At 42.2% G+C, this 26578-nt stretch overlaps 3 protein-coding genes across 4 annotated transcripts; 1 reads left to right on the top strand and 2 right to left on the bottom strand.

Annotated features, from left to right (window-relative positions):
- Positions 1 to 3826: 3826 nt before the first annotated feature.
- c15h14orf180 (chromosome 15 C14orf180 homolog) lies at positions 3827 to 16326 on the top strand. 2 transcript variants are annotated; one of them, XM_046413328.1, is made up of 9 exons: positions 3841 to 4299; positions 5027 to 5057; positions 8009 to 8095; positions 9575 to 9695; positions 11570 to 11600; positions 12097 to 12205; positions 13684 to 13850; positions 14004 to 14136; positions 14999 to 16326. In XM_046413328.1, the coding sequence occupies exons 1-9, from the start codon at positions 4147 to 4149 to the stop codon at positions 15202 to 15204; spliced, it is 1038 nt and encodes a 345-aa protein (XP_046269284.1). In that variant the 5' UTR covers positions 3841 to 4146; the 3' UTR covers positions 15205 to 16326. The 2 variants fall into 2 exon arrangements, with proteins under 2 accessions (XP_046269285.1, XP_046269284.1); XM_046413329.1 differs by lacking the exon at positions 14004 to 14136 and having other exon boundaries at positions 3827 to 4299; positions 14999 to 15197.
- Positions 16327 to 16345: 19 nt separating this feature from the next.
- On the bottom strand, positions 16346 to 19230 carry LOC124072139 (transmembrane protein 179). Its single transcript, XM_046413330.1, has 4 exons — positions 18835 to 19230; positions 18216 to 18353; positions 18040 to 18118; positions 16346 to 17947 (listed from the first exon to the last, which is right to left on the bottom strand). The coding sequence occupies exons 1-4, from the start codon at positions 19218 to 19220 to the stop codon at positions 17774 to 17776; spliced, it is 777 nt and encodes a 258-aa protein (XP_046269286.1). The 5' UTR covers positions 19221 to 19230; the 3' UTR covers positions 16346 to 17773.
- A 1871-nt stretch (positions 19231 to 21101) lies between these two features.
- On the bottom strand, positions 21102 to 26498 carry LOC124071918. The gene is made up of 12 exons (XM_046412977.1): positions 26311 to 26498; positions 26063 to 26201; positions 25908 to 25971; positions 25698 to 25827; positions 25419 to 25590; positions 24985 to 25324; positions 24802 to 24907; positions 24607 to 24683; positions 24326 to 24513; positions 24081 to 24237; positions 22947 to 23053; positions 21102 to 21591 (listed from the first exon to the last, which is right to left on the bottom strand). Exons 1-12 carry the CDS (start codon positions 26493 to 26495, stop codon positions 21481 to 21483), a joined length of 1776 nt encoding a protein of 591 aa, XP_046268933.1. The 5' UTR covers positions 26496 to 26498; the 3' UTR covers positions 21102 to 21480.
- Between the last annotated feature and the right edge of the window lie 80 nt (positions 26499 to 26578).

Genomic DNA, 26578 nt, shown 5'->3' with positions numbered 1-26578 from the left:
GTGCAAGAGTGGAGCAAAAGATGATGAGCCCAGCAGAGGTGCTGTGTGAGATATGAGGCATTCCCTTTAATCAGCAGTTCTCAATTAAGTGATTTCAACATACTCTGATGAATCGAAAGTTAAGTGTTAAGTGGCTGTTTTCATTAGGGACGTTTAAATGAAGCTCTTGCTGCACAACGTTAGTCGTGCTGAGTGTGAACTATACTGTATGTGACCTTTTCACAATGAAACAGTAATTAGGATTCATGCAATAATGCCTCCACATCTGTAATGGTACAGGAGCTATGCTGATTCAAAGTCGAATTTTCTACTCACAGCTGAGGGACAGTGGTCACCTACTGCAGTGGTACTGCAGGAATATGAACTGACGTAAAAGAAATCATAAAGAGTGTGAGATGATATATAGATGTGTCATAATCTTAGGTGGGGGATTTGCGTTACTGTGTTTACCTGGACAGTGTTTGTCAGTAAAAGTCACTGGGTCAGATAATTGAGTAAAAAGAGACAGATGGTGGCAGCATTTACTGCTGATTACATGGAGGTCATAAACTGCCTTTCAGTAGCTGGGGGTGTCAGATCCAAGGCTATTAAACTGCCAGAGCCTGAATCTTAGAGGGATGAAGCTGCACAGTAAGGAGAGTGGAGGGTTTAAACAGTAGGCCAAGACTAGAGGCTCCAAAATCAAGAGTGCAGTCACACAGTACATAGTGTATATATGAACAAGGCTACAAGGTTTCATATCTGTAACAGAGCATGTGGTATTTTTTGCAACGTTTATGTCCATAGATTCAGGCCTGCAGGATCTCTATGATGCCTGATATCAGAAAGAGTACTTGATCTTCTCACAACATTGGAGTTGGCATAGTGTAGTGAGGGACTTGGCTGATGTCACTCACAGTGAGTAAAATATTCCATACCACAGGCCTCTAGGCTCCAACAAAATTGCATGGAGTGGTTGTATGTGTACAATGCAAGAAATATAAATAGTATATGCTGATGTAGGGCCGTGCGCAGCATCGAGAAATGACACGAGGACAAAAGAGAGGCAGTGTGCCTCTGCGAACCTGCTGGACAATGCAAAAATGCATTATTCTAACAAATGGTTTATGAAATCATTTAAGATTTATGACCTCATGGTAAATATCCGCACAGTCAGAGTCTGCAGAACTGGAGCTGTGGAGATTTTCAGAATAAAACAAAGACTGCAAAATTTTGTTATAGTTACATTTGTATAGTCTGATTTTTACACGAGCTGAAGTTGTGCTCGTGTCAGAACAGTGTAAATGTTGATTACACAAAGCATTAGCACTAATTGAATATATTGAGGTTTACTGCATTGCAATGACCTGCTGATGGTAGATTTATATCTGTGGAGAAGTCCCGGTTTTATTTGACTCTGCATTCTGTTGGAGGGACTGCTCACCATTCATTTACATTAGTTGGTTGTATTGGCTTCCCTTGTGTTCGCTGATCAGACTGATGCATTTGTTTACCAACTCCACAAGACAGACAATCAATATCCCAGTTACAGGTAGATTTCCATTCTTGCACTGTAGAATAGTGAACATCAGTCAATATCTTTGTCAAAATGCCAACATATTTGCAAAAAGATGCTTAAAGCGGGTTGTGAGCAAATGACCTACAGATTTGTGGTGCCAGTAAGTCAAATTAGTCAATCTTCTGGGCATCGATTGTTGTGTTAGAAAACCAAATAGTGGTTTGGTAAAACTTCACCAATGTTGAACAGGTCTCCATTCTGTGGTATGCAAACATGGCTTCTCTGTGGACTTTTATAAAACATCATATTAGCTGATTACATTAGCTTTAAAATAAATGTAAACTTAAATGAGCTGCAGTGACAGTCATAGTTGAATATTACCACTCAAGTTGAAATTGATCTTTGAGCAAAGAGCTACCTAAATTCAAATTTATTTGTTCACATTTTGAAAGTGTGATGCATTATGCAGTTTTTTATTAACCTGTATGACTGGCCTGTAGACCTGTATGAATGCAGTAGTGTTTTATTTTGTTTCATGAGGTTTTACATTTTACATATTCTGTTAATAGTAATTTTTAGAAAGTGTTCTTCTTCACTGGAAAAATTAACATTTGCAGTATCAGGTCTTACATGTTTGAAGGATGTGTGGTTCAGTCACAGGTGTCTGATAACCCTGTGGTGGATTCCCTGACACGAAAACAGTACCTGCTTTAAAATTTAAGGTATTGGTTCAAGTTTGATCAAGCTGTACACCAACAGTAATTTGTTTATATACTCAATGTAACATTTTACTGCTTTCCTTCTGCTTTTTTCTAACTTTATATATATTTTTTTTATTCATGTTTGATGTCATATATACAAACCAGAATAAATAAGAAAGCTATTTTTTTAGAGTAAGTAGAAGTACCTCAGGAGCAAACACGAGTAATTCCCATGTTACTTACCCCTCAACATAACCAGTGCAATAATTTCTTCAAATACATACTGTCATATTGCCGTACCATGCCTCATTTTTTTTTTAGCTTGACAGAGTTACAGTCCTGCTTGGGTGGGTTTCCTGTTGCGTGGGTATTGTCAAATGTTGTTAACATGAAGACAAGAACATCCAGTACCGCCTTCTCACAGCTGATGTGTGTCTGTTCAGCTTGACTGGTCTGTAATGAGGAGATGGAGCCCAGTCTTTTTCAATTAGGACTGAGTCAGCCAGTGGCCCTTCAGCTCAGTCCCGTCAGAAGCTTTGCTTACTTTCTCGCTGCATTCTCACTCAACACTATTGACACCGCAGTAAAGTGAGCTGAATCACCTGTCTGCCTTCCCTGGTTCTCTGTGTGGAGGAGATAAAGTGCCCCTGCATCAGCATAATCACATCCCACTGCTGCTCTAGATGCTGTTAGTCCAAAATGAGCACAGTTCACACTTCCCTGAGTCTGACCTGCCAGGGCAAGTTTAAAGCTCTTTTATCCCCCTTCCACTGACATTCACAACCATTAAAATCCCATCTTGCTTAGCTAGGTGCATCGGACGCTAATGGAAACTGACTCTACCCATTTGCTTTGTGTTACCCCATTCATTTCCTCCAGCCACCACACTTGTGCCCAAATGGAGAGCAGGTGGGGAGGAGTGCTGCTCTCAAAGTCAAGACCCATTCATGATCCTCTGGATCATCCTTGGATCAGGTGCTGCCTCCCTACCTCTGTCCTCTCCTCAGGGAGAGATTGGCCTCACATTAATGTTGATTAGCAGAGTGCGAAGAGAGGTAAGCAAACATCCGGAGGAGGAACTCCTTCTGAATAAATATTTGTTGTCCTTGTTTGGATAGTGAGGACAGCTTTCTCTATCTCTGATACAGTACATTTACTGCTTCTAATGACCCTGTGTTTGCATCAGCAATCTGCTTTATAGAGTTTACCAAAGCTTGATTTCTCTGTGGCAACATGAAACATGCTCACACAGCATTTATCCTAGTTTGCTTGTTGATGCTCAGTTCTTATGCATCCTCATGTATAAATCATAAGTCGGGCAGTAAGACTCACACATTATAGATATACATAATGCTCCATGAAAATTACGGGTCAGAATTACGGGTCAGTTAAATTAAAGTCAAAATTACATTTTATTATATACTACATTTACCGTGTGTACACAATATCTGGCTGTCATCCTCCACACCTACAACAATCTTCCTTTTCAAAGATTGGAGAGAGAGAGAGAGAATGTGCTAAACACACTGGTGGAGCTACTGCTCACAAGCAGAGCAGGGATTGGTTAAGAGCTCTGCCACTCAAGCAGGAAATATTCTCCCACTTCCTCTGTCCTCCTTTCCTGGTGCAGCCAGGGAGGGGAGGGGAAGGGATCTTTTCTGTGTGAGTCGCCGGAGCTCCCTCAGCCTGCTCCTTAACACCTGTCCTTGACTTGCTGTGCTCGTACGAGACTCAGTGGAAGCTGTGCAGATCACTCCTCTCCTCTGGCACCTCTCTGTCTGTGTTTATGTGAGCAGCCACATTTTTTTTTCTTCTATATCTTTCACTCTGTGTGGGGCTGTTTCTTTCTACCTGTGGTGCTTCAGTGGAGTGTCGAGAAGAAGAACGTTCGTCCTCGGCCGGTGGAGCTCTGATGGGAGGCAGCGCTGGCTCTGGCTGGGACTGGGGATGCTGAACGGGGGGAGGGAGGGCCTGTTTGAGCTGGGACAGCAGCTCCAGCAGCAGGGGGAGTACCAGGCCGCCCTCCACTGCTTCCTCAGCTGCCTGCTGGGACTGACCCATGTGCAGAGCTTCACCTCTCTGCCCAACTGCCTACACCAGGTGAGCAACATGCCAGAACACACACACACACACACAGATACTCTTAACATCTGTGTGTCTCTCTCCCTTTCTTTCACTTGCACACATACATCAGCATTTGAGTGTGTATTCACTACATCCATCTCCAAAATGTGCTGTACCATATATTTGCACAGCTGCATCACTGCTCCTTCAGAGCATTAGCACCCACCACAGCACACGGGACACATTCAACCTTGGTATCACTGACACCAATGTCAAATTTAACAGTACATCATGCGTCCCTGTTTTGACACTGTAAGATAATTTTAGTCTCAGAAGAACTGATATTGTGCATGCTGTTAAATAAGGACACAGCTCTAATATTGTGACATTAGACAGCTCACATGCCTAAAAACACTTTAATATCTAGTTCCAGTCTGTCCCATTGTGTGCAGGCAGTGTTTTGGCACTATGTAGCCAGGCTAAAGTCCCTGCAGATTACATACTTGCACAAAGACAAAGCTGCAGTTTCAGTTCTGTTTAGTAGTGCCTGAAGGAATGTCCCTGATGTCTAAACAAAGCCTTTACTCCAGAACTTTGGAACGCGTGGCACGATGTTGACCAGACCAATCATCTTGCAAGCAGAGAAAAATGACTCATTTTGACAGCCTGTGACATCATGCACACACACAACTCGGGAATAATGTTGAAAATAAATTATTTAATGCTTAACCATATCCTTTGGTTGTTTTTCTGTGTTTCGCAGATCGCAGAACTCTTCATCACTGAAAAGAACTGTATCCTTTACTAACTCAGTGAAAGTCACTCTGTCACTTTCACCATCCTTTTCGGATTGTCAGTGTTAGGCAGGCTAACTAGTTTTTTTTTTTATCTCTGTGAAGGTGTAATGGATTGTCAGTGGTGGAAGCCATGGCAAATTTGTGCACAATGGAAGATGCAGGCCCTTTATAGAAGGCAGTGTAAACTGAGGGGGATGAGTGGATGTCTTTGGGCAAGTTCATAATAACACATTTGTCCCAGAATGCCATACATATTGTGTGTAGCTCAGGCTGTGTCTCTGTCTCATAAGAGGATTTGTAGGCTCTTATCTCGACACAACAGAGTGGGAGAGCACTAATTAACCTGTATCTGTGGTGACTAGTCTGTGCATTGCCACTTCACTGCTTCTATAAACTATATCAGTATAGGACAAAGAGATAACAGAGAGGTGTTACTTTTCAGGATATATTACCTCCGTGGCTCTTCTCCCTGTTACTGAGACACTCCAACACTTAACTTGCGAGCTCAGGTTATCTACCTCAGTAAGACTCTACCCCTCACTCTCTATTTTCCAGAATAGGTCCATTTGCTAAGCTTGACTTTGTCGGTAGCTGGCAGTAGGCCCCCTCTCAGCATGTAAAGATGTCTACTTAAGAGGGTCGTCTACCATGACAGGGTTAAGTCTTTTGACATACAGGACATTATTACATAACATCATCAATAATAATGGCATTGTGTCCTTTAATGCATAGTAGAGTTACCACGTTACACTGTTTTACATTTCGTGTAAAGTTACAGCCTTGACAATGTAACTGCATCATACAGCGCTTACTTGGTCAGCAGTGGAGACTAGTGTGCAGAGTTTCTAAAAGTCTCCAAGTCTTGCTTCATCCTTTTTTTTTTCTCGGTAGTTTTCAAGAGCATTTTAAGAGCTGAAACACTACTAAAGTGGTCTTTGCAATGTAGGACTCTAGGGAGCAAGGTGAAGGGTCAGTGTGCTCAAAGTGGGAGAGGATGTGGGAATGTTGTAGTTTCAAGCAAATGTTTAACACACAGAATTTCCATTGGAAAACAAAGCTGACTTCACATATTTGAAGTATCTCAATCTCGTGCCCAGAGCACTGGCTTTATTCCAAGCAAATATACTGTATTAGGTGCAACTGATAGTGATAGTGGCAGTGCCGTGACCGCTTAAGGCTTGGGGTACTATTATCACTGTTGGCAGTTATCCACAATAGACCTTTGTCCGAAGCCAAAAGCTCTTTTGGCTGCTGAGAGTTTACTCATACGTGGTTCTTGGAAAGTATGCTGACCCAGACAATTTGACTTTAGTGTAATGTCAAATAAAGGAGGATATCAGATAAGAAATTGTATGCAGTACATAACAAGTAGTAATTAATAGTGGCAGGGAGCTTGCCATTTAGTCATATTTGATTACTTGATCCGTAATTCTAGAGGAAACCTCACATTCCTACTGGCTGGAGTCAATAGTGTACTTTATGAGTTAAGTTCCATGCATGCTTAGCAGAGTTATGTGGCACGTGTGATCAGATGTGCCTTCGAAGGTGCCAGTGTTAATGCAAGTTCTTGTCGAGCTTTAGAGTGCACCCCAATTACCAATTCAGGGGAGGTTGTGTGTGAGTGTGAGAAAGAGTAAAGTGGAGCACATGTTCCCCAGAGAGGATTGTGTGAGGTTCCTGTTGTGGTGTTGTTGTGGTCCAGCCAGGCTAAAAATATCAGACAGAAGTAGTGCTCTGACCTTTCGTTGTGGCTGTCCTCCCTAATCCTCCCTCCCAGATGGTCAGCCTCATACTCACCTCATTCCCAGGTGACTCACAGGAGCTCGGGCCGGAATACTGCATTTCTAATCATCCTGTGACATTCCTTCAAGATATTGTTCAAAACATTGAAACAAAATTGTGATAACGCATGTAATAATATAAAATGCAGTTTTTTTTTCATGACAGGTTGCTCTGTGATCATTTACTGTACTGTGTATTAAATTATTCAGATGTACATGCACTAATAGCCTTCCAACATCCACCCTTCACCATCCATCTCCTTTTCTGGTATCTTGTGGAGCTCATCAGCAAGAAGCACTTTTAATTTTTTATCTCTCTGCCAGGTAACTGTCTTTTCCTTTTGCTGAGAGCCACATGTGCTATAGGATTTTAATGGAACCACATCATGGTTTTCCTTTATTCTTCTGCTGACAAAATGAAGGAAACCAGCTGTTGTGGTTTTCAGTACCAAGCATGATTGTTCTGTGAAAGTCTGTGATTGTCCATCTTTCCAGGATCATTATAAAAGCAGCATATATTTAGCCTTATGTGAGATATATTAACGCATAACTGGCAAGTAGTCTCACCACAGTGATATCCTGAATAAAATTTATAATGTTTTATACGTGAGAGATCTGGAGTTAAGTAGGACATTTAGTCAGGCTGGACTGTGTTTATTTTAAGCATTCCTAGTCCCATTGGTCTTTAAATTCACCTGACAAGCATCAGCGGTGTCGTTTTACAGTGGGATGGACCCTGAACGCGCAGAATGTTTTTGACAAAGGCTCTATTTTTAGGATGCTTTTTATAGAGCGTCTTTTCATGGAAACAAAACTGGCATTGAGATTAATCAAAAGGATGGCACGAAACAAAAGTTAAAATCAGACATTAAAATTGAAATTTAACACGAGATGATGAGTTGAGGTGTAATCAGACATATCTACACTGTGATTCAGCATTTGAAACTAGTTTTGCATCACACTCACACCGTTTATGATACGGCACAAAACCACAAACACAAGAACAATGACACGGACACAGTAGTTGAAATCCACAGTGCAAAATCCAGACCTCAAGAGAGATGGAAAAGAAAAACAGTGTCAAGCAGGGCAATGAGGCTGTTTCTAACTTCAACAACTGACCAATCCTGGTGACAACTGAAACTGATCCTTGACCCATATAAACAGATGGGAAGGCCCTCCAGTTCATCCAGGCTGAAAAAATGTTCTATGAGGTGGCATTGATCGAGCTCACAGCTCTTCAGGGCAGCACAGGCAAGTACTTTTCACCCTGAGCTATCGATGAGTACCTCGGGGAACACACTGAAAGTGCATATATGGTATTGCATGCATATCGTGCAGCATATGATCATATGGTATGTCATCGGCTTTGACTTGCTCTGTTCTTAAACATGTTTTTTGGTCATCCCTTTTCCTATAATTTCCACAGCTTGCTGGAAAAAATTGTCATCTGGTCTCCCTCTAATTATAAGCCAAATGGAGTTTTTTTGTTCTGCACTTTTAAATGATGTGATTCCAGTTAAGTCAGCGTGCATGTCAACTCAACATGTGAAAGTGTGAATTTTCTTAACAATTAAGCACATAATTCAGCATGCAATGAGAAGTAAGTTTTCAAAAAATAAATGAACAGTGATGAATATTTACTTTGGTTGGATTCACTGCTCACAACAGCTGAAATAACTCTAACCCTGTATTTAAACTTTATCACCAGGTTAGGAAATCATGAAAGCTTTCCAACAGGACTTATGTGTGACCTGCATCTCCAAACTGACCTGCAAACAATAAATAGATTGTGACAGAGTGTTTTTATTCAACATCCCCAAAGCTCTGTTTGACTCATGCTTCTGTTGACTCACTAAGCCAATATGAAATGACGTCCCGTTTTAAAGTCCATCCTTGTTTAAAATATACCTGGTTGAGGATTAAGTGGGCACAGTCTGTTCAAGGCCGCCCATTCATCACCTGCTGCTGCTCCAGACGCCTGCCTCTTCCTCTCTGTCTGCTGCTGAGGCAGCAGTGCAGTGTAGCGTGCTGTGCACAGTCGAGGAGATGGGGCACAGACACAGTAGAAGACAAATGGCCACCGTTCGCTCATTAGGGGCTGTGTGTCGCTATACAACACTGAAGCCTCTGATTCAGCACTCACTCAGATTGAATGTTGGACTTCTCCTGGGGCAGAGCTGGCACTATAGCAGCAGCTCACAGGCTTTCTTTCACTCTTTTCACACACATCCCTCTCGGTATTTCTGCACTGAGAGCTGACATAATTGTCATTTTGGGGGTTTTGTCACTGAAATCCTGTTGTAAAGATATATTTGCACTTGCTTGTGGCATGGATTTGATGCCAAAGTCATTACCACCGCTACCATTGTAAGTGTGTGTTGTGTACAGTACAGACTGTATGTTTGTGGTTTGTCACCGTGTGTGTGCGTGTGTCCCAGTGGGCGTGGCTAGTGTGTTGTTTGACTCCCTTATCCACTCTATCCTGCTCTTATCTCTGCTCTTGTGTCTCCAGTCCTCAGTTGGCTCCACTCTGCTGTTCAGGCTTAAGGTCGACAGCAGTGCCAGACAGCCAGGCATTTTTAGGCTTTGTTTTTTCAAACTCTGTGAAGTGTTAGAGAGGTAAAGAGAACAAAGGACAGCAAGGAGAGAGGGACAGACAGACAAGGAGAAGAAAATACTGAGCTTATTGACAGGCTGACTGTGATTCCATGCCCTGTGTGTGTGTAACAGGGCCTCAGGAGGAGGCTACGCTGGGCTCTGCAGGATGGACAACCCCAGAGGAGCTTTCGGAGCAGGCCTCCCAGGCACAGCACCTTGAGCGGCTGGCCCAGCTCTGCATCATGAGCAAACAGTAGGTAAAACTTTGACCTGCCGAAGCTTCTGTTTTGCCATAATTAATGGGTCATCACATGTTCTGTGAGTTAAAGTGGTCTCATCAGCTAACTCACTTGTGTAAAGATGGTTTTAATACAGTAGACAGTTTTATCATCAGTATTGTACATGAGTAAAATACTGTTTGTATAATACACATATTTATGTACATATTTCTGTCGCATTTGGGCTTTCATTAAATCAAAAAGCGGAAGTGAAAATGGTGTTGATTCAATGGTAACAAAGCAAATAATGCGTTTGCATTTGTCAGTGTTATTGCAGGAGCAGCAGCTTCAAGCATCATTTGTTCATCAAGTAAAACCCTCACCTTAGCTTTTAAGATTAGACTGAAATAATCTTGAGATAAATAATTTATTCCAAGATCACTGAAATGAATAATGGACTTTCAAAGGTAGATTTGTGTGACCTACCTAAAGGAATTAATGACTTTTATCTTTGTTTTTATTAACCTTTCACAGATATTTGTCATGTATAAAAGGTCAGGAGAGACATTGATGCTCTCACTTTTGTACTCTTGCGGAAAATGGACGCACATCCGTGTCCACTTGCACGTACACACGTTCGTCCTTTCTGGAATGGAAATTTTTCAATCTAGGTAAAGTCCAGCTCTGAGTCTTTTCAGCAAGAGTTGAATTTCCCTGTAGATGTGGGGAAAAGAGACACCACACTCTACGTGAGTGTTACAGGAGGAACACCTTAACTGGATCTGGTGGCTCCTGTTGCAGGGGTACTTTGTTAAGCACCACAGCATGTACCCATTTTCTATGCCTCTGTTGTCATTGTTTGGATTAGGCCATTTAACCTGATTGCCAGAGAGGGTGACAGGGGGTGGAAGGGTTGCTCGGCCGAGGGCTGGTCTCAGTGCTTCATTAATGCAAGGAGCATACAGTGGTTAAACTTAAATGAGATGGTACTGATTGTGCATGACTGTACATAGAGGCCTGGGTTTCTCGCTAAGCAGTAATTGCTGCTCTTTACTCTTTTCCTGCAAACCTCCACCATAGCCCTAAGCCCCAGTTTTCTTTCTTGTCAACAGGAAGTTGTAAATCTTCCTGATTCTTTCACCGATGTCGTTCGAAGTCCTTTGGGCCTGTGAAGTGCTTTTTTGTCTTTGCCTATCAGATGTCCCCTGAAAAGGACCTTCTAAAGCAGTGCAAACTGACACCTGGCTATTACTAATTGAAGGGAAGTGTGGGTTTTGAACAGCGAAGCTGACATCTGTCACACTAAACAGAGCTTGCCCTACATCTATAGGCACACGTGAGGGTGTGAGGGTGATGAATGTCCTTGGCTGACTTTCCGGGGCAGATATGAGCAGAGCAGCTGGCAGATCCTTGGTGTGCCGCATCAAGTTCGAGTAGCTTAGCACTAAGCAAAACAGTGGTGGAAGGGCACAAGTCAGTAAACCAACCTGTAAGCGCCATGCCTTCTGTAATTCACCCTGGAGAATAGAAAGGGGCAGTCAGTGCTGGCAGAAACAGAACGTTTCCACTTCCTCCATGAGGGCGCCTGAGCACATGTAGCGCTGCTCTGTGTCTAATCACAGCACATGCCTGTTTAGATTTGTCTTGCTGCTGTGCTCCACTGAAACAGATACCCTCACCCGACAACGCAGCGTGGGTCACTAGGTTTGACCAGGCCCTGTTGTTGTTTTTGAAAATATTTGTGATTTAATGGAAGAAGAATGTGCAGAGGTAGATTTCATTAGACAATTCTGTTTTTATGAAACTGCTTCTGTTTTCAGTAGGTACAAAATGTTTTACTCCAGTGCCAAAGAAAAAATAGTGGTAGTTTGATGGTGCCATTGTCTTTTTTTTTGCCCCTTCCTTGCAGACCTCATCTTGCTCTGGAATACAGCGGCAAGGTATGTCAATTTCATCAAGTACATTTGCTTAAGTGCAATAATCATCAAGTACATTTAATGCTAAGTTATGCTTCTACTATGCTGCATTTTGGAAGCCAATGCTGAACATTTTAATCCACTAGATTTATTTGACAACATCAGTCACTATTTACTTTGCGGATTCAGATAATTAATATAAAACCTATATTATTTAATAAATTATTACCCAACAGTATATGAAGTAAATGAAATTAGCCACACCTCAGGTGATTAACACATTAATGCATCCCTAATTATAAACCACTGATATCATATATATTATTCTGAAATGGGTCATTCTGTATAATAAGCACTTTGCTCTATTTTAATGTTAAAAGTTTTGTGTGTTTAAAATTTTAAAAGAAGGACTTTTACTTGTTGCTTGTGCTTGTATTTCTACCCTGTGGTATTACTGCTTTTACTTAAGTGAAAGGTCTAAGTAACTTCCTCTAATTCTGGATGTTCATTCATCTTTCAGGCTACAAAGATCCACCAGAGGGCCTTTGGTAATGACCACCCAATTACAGCCAGAAGCCTGGAGCTTATGGCCACCGTCTATGCTGAGATCGGCAAGACTGAATATTCAGGTGAGCACTCGCCTGCTATGACTGACACAGTAAACACTGCTGTCATCCTGACACGATGTCACCACAAAGGCACTTACCCTATGTAGATTACCAGACAGTGAAAAACAAATGTGATTGCATGATGCTGTGACACCTCTCTCTTTCAGTATACAATTTAACCGTGTTAACATTTAGTCTGACACATGGCATAACAGTAGCTGAACAGCGATGGTAATCTCAAGAGCACATTCTTCTCTCTGCTTTAGAGGGCACGCTGTACACTGAGGACATGGCTTAAAGCAATTCAGTTTGCCCTCAAACCGTGTTAACTCATGAAAATGTTGAATTAATAAACATTTTCAGCCATGTCGGACACGGGAGTGCTTTTATGCGAATCAAAAAAGAACAAATGGCTTTCTGACGCACTCTTTTGCTGTACAGGATGTATGCTTGGCTTGCATTAAGAAGGAGCAACACTCTCTGCCCATTTCTGAACTCTGCATTTCTGTGAAGACTGCTGTGGCATTAAAAGTAGTACGTAGATAAGGGTTTTGTTGTTGAGTCAGCTTTCAGAGGCGGTGGTGCTAAACCTGGCCTGCTACACAAAGACAGGAGTGTACAGCATACACAGACAAAGATTTACAACAGTCAGTGTTGTTCACCTCAGGTGGTCTTAAATGTGTTTGGGGAAATGGTGAAATACTGCAGGGTCACAGAGCGGTTGTAGTTGTTGTTGCAGATCGGAAAGCACATCGGTCTCTGTGCACTTTCTTTGACCTTTTATTTTGTATTGTACACAGAGAATTCCTCTTTGACCCACAGTGAGACGCTTTAACTGATTAGAGCTTTGTCCCCTGGATACCAGTCACCCTCCCTCAGCCAACAAACTGTTACACGCGTTTGGAAGTTGGCTTATAGCTTTTCAGCTGTAGTTGTACAATAGTATGTTGTGTTGTGGTAGTGGCAAAGCTTTTAAACTGGGACTAAACAAACTACGCTATGTAGACAAAAGTGTTGGGACTATTAAACTAAGGGACTTTAATGACATCTCATTCTAAATACGCAGACAGCTTTGCAGATGCAACAGCTTTCACTCTTCTGGGAAGCTTTTCCACAAGATTCTGTGTTTCTGAGGGAATTTTTGCCCATTCATGCAATAGAGCATTTGTGAGATTGACACTCGTCTTAATCTCTGGGCAAAGGTAATGATGAGATCAAGTAAAATTAAACGTTCAGTGGGGCTATGTTCTGAAATGTATTCTTTTTTTCTTTTTTTTTGCAAAACACACTAGGAAAAGTGACTTGTAACTTTAACCTACTAAGCTGTTCTCTGCGCAGTGCTGACAGAGTAAACACTGGTGTCTTCTCTCCAACACATTTGCATGTTTAAATTTGTATGTTCAACCTCACCTCGTTGTCTGTCTTTAGAACAGACTGAAGACTCCAGTGCGAAGCAGCACTAGCTCACTTTTCATGTATGGTCATGGTTCTCTTTCTAGACTCCCTGGGTCAGTGTGTGTCTGCACTGTCTAAACGCTTTGCTGCTGCAGAGTCCATCAGGGACTCAACTGTCGACTGTCTTCCTCATTCCCACCGGGAGAAACACTCAGAGGTCCGCCACAGAAAGGACATCCACCACCAACAGGAGGACGCATCAAAACCTAAGGTAGCGTTGACAACACTTGCAGGCGTCTTCAGCGGTGCTGCTCTGGATATGAACAGATTATTTGCAAAGGAATTGTGCCTTCCAGCTGTTTGCCGCCAGTCTCTCAAATGTTCTTGGATTTTTTATGGGTATCCTAAACTTTATCTAATGCAGATAACCAACAGCAAAGTCCCCACCTCCATTCTAAAGAGGCCAAGTCCCATCTATGGGTCAGATACAGAGCTCAGCCACAGACGAAAAGGCGAACGGAGGGTTCGGTTCAGGGAGCCAGAGACCACAGTACATGGTGAGAGCACGGACAAACAGTTTGCAACAAGCCCTGCCTGCTCAGACACAGACAATCAAATATGTTCATACAACAAGAGAGAACAAGAGGACATTAAATCCGTATTTAACAGCATTGTACACTTAGCACTCAGCAGTAAAGGCAAAGAACAAAATGCATTAAAACATCCGGAGATTGCATCGTAAACTATTGTCCTTGGGGGATTTGCTGCTCTTTAAAAATAATGCAATGCCAAGAGACTTCCAAACATTAGCAAGTGATTTACTATTTCATAATTAATTATGCATGCAAATAAGGCACCATGGAGTCTGTTCCAGAGAGATAGTGGAGTCTATGAGGGTATAGCAGCCCGGTGGTAGCTGCTGCACATCACAGAGGTTGGCGCTTGTCCACTGACTGACCTCTTTTCTGTCGGCTTCACAGACATTCCTTACTGTGACTGTTTAGGTGGTAAGTCTGTGTGAGAGAATCACTATATTAATGTGCATGAGAGAGTGACAACAACAATACACTTTTTTATTAAAAAGAAAAAAATGTCCACTGTGTGTGGGGAAAATCATCAAGAAAGGGGATTTAGGTTCATTGTTAAGTTAAGCACTCCTGAGTCATTTTGTTGCCTGCCATGCAAAACAGAGCTAAGCCTCTCAGTTTCACCCCCTTGTTAACAACACAGACAGCACAGTTTGTGTGACAGTGTGGCAGTGCACTGTATGTAATCACATGAAATCCTCCACCAAAACTTGCTTCTTGAGGTCATTTGTTGGGTCCAGAGCAAAGAGAGAAAGATCTGTGCATTCGACAGCTGAAATGCTCATTTACAAACCAAACCTGTTAAAAAGTGGTTTCGGTTTTCTGTTTCTAGCCTATGAGACGACGGCTTCCCGCCCCCACCTTGCCCTGTTCACTTGCCTCTTCCTGCTGATGTCGTGCCTGGGCGTGGCCATGTACTGCACGGACCGCCGGCGCCCACAGCGAGTGTGTGAGGAGCTGGAGGCTGCTTTGGCTGTCTACCTGCTGCACATGAAACAGCTTCTGTGGGGCTGCTGGATATGGCTGACCATGCAGTGACTGAGACCGACCACAGGTGGAGACATGGAGCCTCCTTTTTTTTTTTTCAGGCCCCTGTGTTTTTCCCTGGAAGGAGCCCAGGCCTACAAACACCTCAGCCATTTGGCAAAGGCTCTTCACACTGTTTACAGTGTTGAACCACTGTCACAGTGGGAAAGAAAAGGAAAAATGTGTAATCCCAGAAACATGTAGCTTCCATGTCGGTTTGTATATACATACTAAAGTTGTGGTCATGCCACTCCTTATTGAGTTGTAATGATTTTGCACATCTGTAATGTCGATACACACATATAATGCTCACTTAATCACTACAATCATTTGATTTATCGGCTCATGTCACAGTCTATTGTATGTGAGTGAATGTTTCCATGGAATGCAAATATTTATTTTGTTACCATGATTTGTGTATATCAGATAATACACACAACTGAATGTGTATATATATGGTTCAATATAAGGACTATCCCAATATTCAGCCTTGTAATTGCACATAAATGAATGTAGAGATGTTTGGAAACAGCTTTGATTTGAAAGGAGGAGGATGGAAGCACAAATGTGTAAACTGTTCAGTAATGGGAAAGAAAACACAGGGCTGCGTCACCTCACAGTACCAGGTGGAATGACTAACAGATGAAAAACACCTCTTTCTTCACAGACTGTCCGCTCTTCTCTTTGGCTGACTGTCTTGAGCTGATTCTTAGCTCTGCTGAGGAGGAAATCTGCAGCACAATGTTATGAATTCTCTCTCCGTATCGATTGTCAAAGAGAATATACTCAACAGGAATGATGCTTCGTGCTTTTGACAGTGTCCCTCTTTATAACCGCTTGAATCCCACAAAATATCCTTTATCCTAAATGTTATTTATTCTTCTATACTGTATATCTGCATCTACGCAAATATCCAACTTTTAATTATTTTAAATTTTTTAGCTTTTTGTTACCAGTCACATTTCTATTTAAAAACAATAATATTCAGGTTTTAATCGTGATGTCAAATGCTCATCAAGCTTTGGACACATGGGTGTGGGCTCGACAGATATTTGCAATACAAAAAAAAAAAAATAAAAATACGGCTGTACTCCTTAAATCAAGTTTGTTATGAGGCCAAACTCAGAAATATAACAGAATCCAATACTGCATATTATTGTATGAGTTCCTTTATCAAATATAATTCAAACAGCAAAACCACCACACAAATGGATTATAAGAATCAAAGGGCACAGTGACGCACATCCCACAGACCTCTCATTATGAGCAATAACACACACCACATAGTTTCCAGGTTTCGAGTAAAACATTGTTCTTTATATAACAGGTTTCAGGGAACTCAAAAGCAAAGGATTTTGGAGGTTTCACGTCTGAATGTCAAAGCAATAAGGCTAATAATAATAATGCCTGTATGGAAGAAAGAAATACTCTTCACTCTGTACTGTCAAACTAAATTGTCATTAGCAATAAAGCGACACCCAGTGAACTCAAATCCTGTGTATGCGCATTTAGCTTAGAAGCTGCAATTCACGGCTGTCCAAACATTTATGGTCACTTTGAAAGAAGTGCCTTTATGGAGGGTTTTCTTAGTTCCTACCGTTTTATGATTTCACTTGTTTTGAATAAAACTGTCATTGCCTATAAAAGTCACTCAGGTGATTTGCTTTCTTCCTGTAATCTCTGGCAGCAAGTGAGTGTGTGTGATGTGTATGTGTCAGAGAGAGAGATGCATGCAGGTACATTTGTGTGTCTATTCACAGTAATACAGTATATTGGTTTGTAGCTTCTAAAGTGAAGGAAAAGCCTGAGTTACTAATGTATATGGCACATAATAGGATTTGTTTTTGTTTTTTGTTTTTTTGTTTGTTTTGTTTTGTTTTTTATCTTTCACAGAGTGCTAAAAGCAATTTTGGACTGGTCGCCCAATACATGAATGTTCTGAACTACAATTTGTCATTTTTATAAAATACGGTTTGTAGCTGTTGATAAAAGTATGAATACACTGCAAAAGCACACATCATTTTGCTTTGCTGCAGCATGCAAAAAATTCTTTAAGTAGTCTGCAGTGTACATCCTACTAGAAAGAAGCCTACTTAATTAACACATTTATTGGTGTATAAAATGAAAAGAACATCCCTTTACATCTAAAAACCACCAACCCTATTAAATTGTCATGCATTAGGTGCATGCAGAAGATTCACAAAGACAACATGATCTATCGGCCAATTGGTCCAAGTCATCAATACTGTGTTCAGTTGGGAAAACGGGGTGTATATTTCCATTAAATGGTATTAATATCAGCGCTGACCTATGGTTGTGTGTCTTAAAGAGGAATGCACACAGTGGGTGAAAAATTCAACACCGCAGGATTAACAATAATAGGGAGAGTTTTTTTGATGGGAGATCAATTATCTTTGGAGAACAAAGCTAAAACCTTCTGTCTGATTCAATCTGAGGGCAATGGGAGCAAGAGCCAATTCATTTTGATTGTCTACATAGGCAAACACTGGTGTTTCTCATGGCAGGCGAGAGAGTACTGTACTGAGTGTGAGTATGTGTGTGTTTGTGCGTCTTCAGGTTTCTAGATCAGGCCGGTCTTGAGGTCAGAGCCGCGGCGTGAGGAGCGGCCGAGCAGCAGGTCTTTCTCATGGATCAGGCTGTCCAGCAGGTCTTCTTGTCTGTAGTTGTGGTACACCTTCAAGAAGGCCATCACTGCGATCCCAAGCCAGGTGAGCCAGGCAGCCCACAGGCCAAACTACAGGAATGGACATTATAGTAAAGACAAAGACACATAAACACGGATTTTGTTAAATGGTCTGTATGATATTAATGATAAAACCCCCTCACCTGAGCTATAGCAAACTGGTCATAGAAAGCAGAATTGTCCAGGCCCAGTTCTAGGTCAGTGTCCTGCAGGTCCTCACAACTAAAACAAGACAAGAATAAGCGGGTATTTAAGAGGACCACTGCACCGGATAAAGACAATCGTGTGAAAAAATCGGAGTTTGTGTGTTGTAGTTCACCTGCTAGGCATGGTCCCACTCTCTGTGATGGAGTCACACCACATGTTGAAACCCACACTGACAATTGTGCTGGACAGGAAGACTGTGAACACCACCAGGGAGCTGATCAGCAGGTTGAGAAAGGCATTGAAGATGGAGCTGCAGGCAGGTAGAACAGACAATGACGTGAGTAAGAACTGTGCAATCTGCCTGAATCTTTCAAAATAAATCCCAGTCATTTCTTTGTGGGATGTGCAGGTCGTTTAAACTAAAACACAGTCAGGCCTATCACACAGTGTAATTTAGTTTTCTGTGATGGAAATACTGTATGTGAGCCACAGTATGATCTTGATTTTTCAAAGGCTGCACAAGTGTATCCCCTCCATCTTTATAATGGAGGACGACAGTGACTAATCGTTTTTCTGGGTTCATTCTGTGGATGTTGTATGGCATTTTATCATAGCGTACATTACATACAAGCCATAATTCTGCCAGGATAGCACGTATATAGGCTAAGGGCGTGGGAGACAGGAAAAAATAACACATTTACATTGAGAAGTAAAAGCAGAGCCTGTCTTGCTGAGCTTTGTCTGGTGCTGCTATTTCTGTGTTGAACTAGCACAAGTGAAATGTCACTCACTCGTCGTGTCCTTTGCACAGAAAGAACAGCAGCCTCCATGCCTGCACTGCGGACAGGATGAGGGACGCTATCCCGACAAAAGTGATGAAGCTGCAGGAGGACTCGGGTCCCCACTCCTCCACGATGAAGCGCTGCTTCGATACAGTGATGTTCTCATTTTGCCACATACCCCGCGTGAAGAGCAGGCATTTCCCCCCGAAATCCTCCGTGTTCTCAGACAGAGGCACTACGGCGATAAAACCGAATACGAAAGCTAAAAAATACAGGATGCACTGAGCGAAAATTAAATTATCGAGGGCCATTTTTCTGTCTCCCTCTTCTGCTCTCTGCGTCCTGGAGGAACTGCGGCTGCGCAGTAGAGGCAGCGACGAGCGGAGGCGCAGCATCCGACGACGCGCTCTGATGCAAATTAATGAGCACGCTATGGCCTTCGGTGCTCTCCATCTTATCTCTAACCAGGGTGTTACTGTTCGCTGGTGCTCCCATTCGCAAGAACTTTAGTGTTTAACTGTTAATGTTGACATTTAACCTCTTAACATGTCGTTTTCCACGAGGGTTTGACTGTTATATATAACAGTCAAATTCCTTGTTTTTATATGGCTGCACTGTAAATATTGTAAATGTTTTATCCGTTTCCCCAAAACTCAGCCTGACATATTTTCCAACACTTTGATACCTCTAGAGTTTTTGAACAGTCAGACTGCAAGGTTTAAGAGATGAATGCAAATACCTGATAAACAAACAAACAAAAGAAGAAAAACATTTCCTTATGGCAGGGTTAGCTAATGTAGGTGCAACTCTTTGATTGTGTTCCTTCAGCGGGTTTAATGCAGTCATGCCCTTGTACACACACATAAGACAGCACACTCACAAATTAGAGTAATGGTTTGTTTATACGTGGTGACAGTCCTTAAGGAAGGACAGGTAGCTGTCACAGCCATCTGACATGCTTCACTGAGCCCATCTGGTGAGCTGGCCAAGGTGTCTTTGAACCTCCCTTAGCCACCCAGCCTCAGTGGCACTTACAGTGCCCCCCGGTGGGCAATGCAGCTCCAGCTGCACAGACAGACCCCCTGTGTTTCATGTTTGAAAGCATTGAGTAATTTTACACGGGAAAAAGGAGCTGTTTTGCATTTTCCTGGAAAATATCCCTTGCAAGTTTTTATCCAAGAGCTTCAGATGAGAGATCAGAGATCAGATGGCTGTTCATATCCATGATACAAACTGCAGCATTTTGCGTCCTCGCCCTTGCACATGATTTATGTGTCATTTTGCTGCAGCCCAGCACTCTGATTTCCATGATGTTATCAGCTCTCAGATTAGCTTGAGTTATTGTGTGCATGCTTATGTGCATGTGTTGTGTGGGCCTGAAATTGAAGGCTTTTTGCTTTTTAGGATCATTAGGTATTGTTACTTATGTTTTATGTTCCCTGGGATTCTTCATCCCAGACAGGTCTTTTTTCTTGGGATGTATGATAAATTATCCAGGCTCCTGTTTCCTGCAATAAATCATTTTGCAGTTTAAGTTACATTATAACGGGTGTATTATACTGCTTGTGAAATAACATTTGCTTCGTGTTTCTAACAGAAAAAGCAATGCACAAAACAGCAAAAACACCTCAGAAATCATCTGGTATCACAGGTGCTGCCACACCTGAAAGATCATAGAGAAAGGCCTAAAATCTCTATAAAACATCCCTCCTTACACAAACAGGAGATTACACGCACATCCACACATACACTGAACCCCAAACCACAGTTTTAAATAATACAGCACGTGTGGGCTCGTGAACTGGACACCCAGGGGAGACCCAGAGCAGAAGTGTGTCAAGCTGAAATATGTGTTAAGTTATTCAGCCCCAGTACAAGCCAGCGAAGGAGGAAGGGGCGGAGGGAGGGAGGAAGAAAGGGAGGGAGGGAGATGCTAACCCAAATGCAGTCTCTGGGTTCTGTGCAAACATGGGGAGCAATGGGCAGCATAAAGCATTGGGAGGTCATCCATTTTTCATGAGATGCAATGGCAGCAAAGCAAACATCCTTTTTTTTTCAAGAGGGAGGGGAAAAAAACTGTGACAAAGTGCAAAATCATTTTCAAGGACACCATCTCCGCATTTTAAATGTAATGCATTCAGGCCCAACATGTATCCTTGTAATGTTGACCAGATAAGAAAAATACATAGAATCAGCGATTTTTACTGGAGTTTTGAAATAGTAAAAAAAATAATACAAAAAAATCAATAATTTATATCTATAAATAATTCCTGAAAAATTCATTATTGAGTGAGTGTTTCTGACACGTGGAGTTACAGTGGAAGAGGGTGTGGCAGGACAATATCACTGGGTGGGAAAGGCTGCTGATGGAGGCAGCAGTGGCAGCAGCCATCAGAATAATGGCCAGGTGACTGATGAGATGGATGGGGTCAAGGTGAAATGTCTATGTGGTGATCATCAAACCAGTCATATGACCAGGTGTGAGTAAACCTTGACTATAATGCTTGAGGTTAATAAATCAAATCCAGATTTAGATTCAAAATGTATTTCTGAATCAAAAGAAAGATGCAGCATGTTAAAAGACTTAGAGGATATATTTCTCATTCAGTTTAGTCCTCCATGAGCCATCCTGTGTGTCATCCGTGTACTAAATCTTCAGGCTTTCTTCACTCGTTTCCCTTTCCTTGATCGTGATCTCCCACCTCTTATGGCACCTTGTGAACCCCTCCCCAAACTACTCCAACCTACAGGCTCCTCTTTGTCTGCCTGTAACACAAAACAACAGCAAAAACAGACACAATTACAGCCTCATATCCTGGGCAGTGATGTGGAGGGCCTGATGAAATATCCTGTACCCATTAATCTTTCCCCAGGGGGCACAGGAGACTGGGAACACTGATTAAATGCCTCTAATAGAGGCCATTCGTCTCCCCTTGAATCTTGAACGTTTCAACACACAACATCACTGAACGCTGCAACTCCCCACCTCTCTGCTCTCTGCAAATATTGTCATTTTCATAAAGACAGCAAAGTCAATAACACTTTGTTTGCGATATCTTTTTAAGCAGGCATGATCTCTTTGTGAGCTTCTACCATGTGATCGATGACGTTGTTTTCAACATGTTGAATATCTCATTTCTAACTGTGTCACGATAACCATCATAAACAGTCATGCAAAAGGTCATATGGGACGAGATCAAAATTTACAGCTTGCACTAATTGCTATGTTTAATATCCTGATTTTCTTATCTTTGGCCATTCTGGCATTAGATAAATTGATCAGCCATTCATTTCCACACATTATGTATTAATATCTCTCTATTAAGCCAATCCTACGCAGGATCGTTTCTGGCCTGGATGAGCAATTAGATAACGCTAACAGCACTTCTTTCAAAACAACCCCCCTGGAAGCAGACATTCACACAGAGACCACAAGTTAATGAATGTAATGCATGTGCTGTACAACCAAAATAGACTTGCTGTGATAGACACACAATGTTTGCAGAGTATAGGCTACTCAGGTCCAAGGTATAATCATCATAAATTAACATGGCCTAATTATGTTTCACCTGCCAAGCTCCATATGGTCCCCAGTTCCGAACAAAATAATTAGCTGACCGCATCCCATTTAAACAATTATCCAATGAAACCTCAGTAAAACAATTACCTGCTCATATCCTCGCTGTCAGATTACAGTGCTTAGTAGTGTAATGCTCAGGTCGATGCACAAGAAGAGCAGTGAAATTATGCAATATAAAAAGGTGAGTACGTCAGTGTTTCAACAAATAAATAACAGCTACATTTTGTGGTTTTTCTTGAACATTTGATTCTGTATCTCAAGGTACAATATGAGTGATTCATATCTCCTGAAACACTGCCTTCGTGTTTGGAAAATGACATCATTGTAGGCGGAGATCTTAAAAGCAGTGGTGTTTATGCTGGAGGACAGGAGAAAGAGGGATGAAGGGTAGTAAAGAGGGCACCTGCTGGGTTGTGATGAGGCAAAATCCCCAGAGACCAGAAATGAGATCATCCATAACAGAGATGCTGTCAAGCTTCTTAACTGGAACAATAGTGACCCCTACTGATCAGACTGGCTTTTATCTGCTAATGATGAATACCTGTTTGCCATCTATGTTGTCTCCTTTTTGCTTTGCAGTGAAATCCTTAAAGTTGACCAGACTGTAGGGATACGGTTGGTTCAGTATAACAGAAGGCCTCTTATTATCTGTGAACGAACAAACAAAACAATAGATAAGGAACATTCCCAGAATTTCTTTCAACTGATATTTCATTAGTTATAATGAGCCACTATGGGAAACAGATGTCTGACACAATAATATGAATTTTAAGCAACATTTCTCCATTGTTCCTTCCTTCCTTTAACCCTTGTCCCAGTGACAAGGTTGGGGCATCAGCATGGGGCAATAGGCTATAGGTCCCTGAGGCACAGCGCTGATCAGAACAGCCCAGCAGATGGAGGGAGGTCTGCTTGCAGTAGTAGACTGTACACTCCTCACAGAAAAGAGGAGGGGGGAGGGGGTTGTTTTATGGATGACTGAATGCTGCAGCAAGGTTAAAGGACCCAATCTCTGACACTTCACTTCCTCACAGGACTCCAAGACCCCCTGCCTTTGGTACATGCACCTCTGCTGTGCACCCTGCAGTGGACAGCAGCACCTCTGACATGAAGTTATGTTTGGCTATACACACACACACACACACACACACACACACACAATCTCAGCCTTAGACTATTGCTAGAAATGACAAAAAATGGGCTTTCAATGAACATATTGCTATTGACCACTTGCAATGCAATATGAGCTCTAAATGTAGCACACATTTCATTATCTAAAGTGATCACTGTTCACCATATGGTTGTATATATTGCTTTATATGTATGGAACTGCAATTTTCAAAGACAAATAAAGACTGAACATTGATGGAAATATTTGTTCTGGGCTCTAAAGCATGCAGAAGGTCAACAGTAGTTCTGCAGTTTTCCTGGTACTGTTTCCACCAGCTGTCCATTTTGGAACTACTGAGCTAGGCTGAGGTGCTCTGAATACAGGGTTCATTTGTCTTTAATTGGGCTTTAGGGGAGTTCTCACTGGTGGTGCCACAGAGAGCAGAGGTGGATGTGATGTTGCAGGTTGGACTGGGGGTCCCAAAGCTACCAGAGATCTGCTGAAGCTGTGTGGGGCAGATAGAACTGCACAGAGCAGGGAAGAGTGAGTCCCACTGGCTCGTACCTGCTGAAGCCCTTGAGCTGCTGGCTACAGGATCTTCAGACTGAAGGCTGTGGTGGGGGTCAGTCAGCAGGTCCTGAGTGGTTTCAGACATGGCAGAAGGGAAGCCTTGATGGGAGCATCTAGTTTCATCCTCTTGTCGGTAATACTCATATGTTTTCTTTGGCATATACAAAGAAAACACATAAAGGTACTATGATTATCAACCTATAGTATGGACAGTTTAATCAAAGAGAGATACTGCATACCTGATGAAGTTCCTCTCCAAAGAAAAGGTCAAAGGTGCGTGCCTCACTAAGAGTGAAAATCTCATATGGGGTACAATCTGATTGGTCCTCTTGGTTGAGTGACACTGCAGAGGTCCACCGATCAGTGACATCTGAGTGACCACGAGCCATAACTTCCTCAGACAGTCCTTTAGAGCAGACCATTTTCTCTGCAGATAAAAGTTCATGCAATCATGTGAACATCCAGTACACCACAATTCAGCCTGATGATTTTGTCACTCCAGCTGCATGCACCTACACACCATTGTCACGTAAGACGACACTCTGCTTCTCCACCTGGGGCTCACAGAGATCGGGCACTGATTGGCTGTCCTCAGAGCTTTAGACAAAAGTGGTGAGATTCATTCTGACACTATAGGAACCATGTGTCACTCAATTTTTTTCCACTTGGCAGTGTTAAGTGCATAACAAATATAATGCAAGATAAAACTTCTGACCTCTTATTTACAAGAAGTGTTTCATCCGTGGAAGGTCCTGAAACTGCATCAACACTGAGAAAGTCCTCCCCTGTGAAAACGTCTGTCTTAAAATCATCTTCTCTCTCTAGAAGAGTTGAAGTTTCTTTTTATTTTGCCTCTCAATGTGAATGGTGTGCAAATAAAATGCAACACAAAGCTTACCTGCTGTGGAAAGCACCAGCTTGGCCAAAGCGTCTTTGTTCCAGTTGCTGGGGAAAATGGAGTCTGTGGCGCCATCTAGTGTCACTGTCTGCTCAGGGCAATCTGGCAAGTGGTCAGTTGATGAAGGGGTTCTGCTGTCGTCTTCTTCTTCTTCCTCTTCCCTGTTTTGGTTCTCTTCATCATTGAGCAGAGATGAGATCCTCTGCAAAGTCAAGGTACTTTCATAGACATATGGACGGTCCAGTCTCAACAAAGGCAAGGAGGAGGCTGAGGTGAAGGAGGACATGGACACAGAGCTCAGATCCTCAGAAGAAGAAATGTGCTCTGGAGACTCTGATTGCTGCAGGGATTACAACATGCAGAAAGGGCATTATTTCAAAATAATGTGTTGTAAAAATCAATAGTTGTTCAGCAAGGACAATGAAAATGTATACATTTTGAATCGACTGTTCTGTTTCTGGCTCATCTGTATGTGCTGTCTGCTCTGTTTCTTCTGCCACCTCAACTGGGGAGGGGCTGGGCGTGAGATGACGCAGAGCCTCGGTTGACAGAAGCATCCCTCTAATGTTCGATTTTCCCTCTGCGTGCTCTGGCCACACCACCTCGCTGGAATAAAGAACATGTGAAACGTTCAGCTGACATCACCTGGGCACCACATGCATTTCAGTATAATCCATCTTTTACTATCAGCATACCATCTACACCATGAGTACCTTATCATAGGATGTGGCTTTCTCACTTCCATCGCAGCCTTTATGACCAGTTGGACCAGTTCCTCTGGGGACACTGTGTTCACTGTAAGAGCCTGATACAGTTCGGCAGACAGGGGGCAGGGTGGCCTTCCTGTTGAGTGGTCGTATAAAATCCCACGGTTAAATATGTTGTGATACCATTTAATATTCCATTCATTTAATATGCTTTACCTGTCTTCTTCAGTGGAAATTGTGATCCTGCAGTCTCAATAAAAATGACATTGTCTTCTTTACCCTGATAAAGAATTTTAGAGAGAAACAAGCAATATTTCAGAGCTGAATATCTTTAGCCCATATATTTGTTATATTACAAGACATTTACTCACATTCCTGTATCCTGGAGGGATGTACTTTAAAGCCTCTGTACACAGACCAACTCCATGACAAGCCTTGAGGAAGTACATGACCATGTCATTGCTTTCTGTGTGGCCTCTCTTCAGCAGAGCCCAGGCTTCAGAGACACACCTGGAGACCAGAGCCAACAACAAACAACAAGACAATGAGTCAAATGTGGCTTGATGATATCACATGATCAAAAATATGACCAGTAAGTCACAAGTGTACCAAATTCTACCTGTTCTGAAGTAGTACATCTGCACAGAGCTTAGCATCTTCAGCGCTCTCTATTGTGGGTCTGGTCCAGTGGAGGTACCTTAATGCCAGCTGAGGTTGCTTCCTTGTTAGCAGACAGTGAATGATGCAGCGATGCTGCCAGGAGAACCAGGGAACAGCAGCCCTGGGGCTCAGTAATAACTCCATGGAAGCCTGGGTATGACATAAAGCAACATAATCATCTAAATAATTTTATTTATTTATTGACTAAAACTAAAAATAGTTACATG

This window comes from Scatophagus argus, chromosome 15 (genome assembly GCF_020382885.2).
Source record: "Scatophagus argus isolate fScaArg1 chromosome 15, fScaArg1.pri, whole genome shotgun sequence".
Classification (NCBI taxonomy): Eukaryota; Metazoa; Chordata; class Actinopteri; family Scatophagidae; genus Scatophagus; species Scatophagus argus.
Note: the sequence above shows the minus strand (reverse complement) of the source record. Positions and strands in the feature narration are given on the sequence as shown.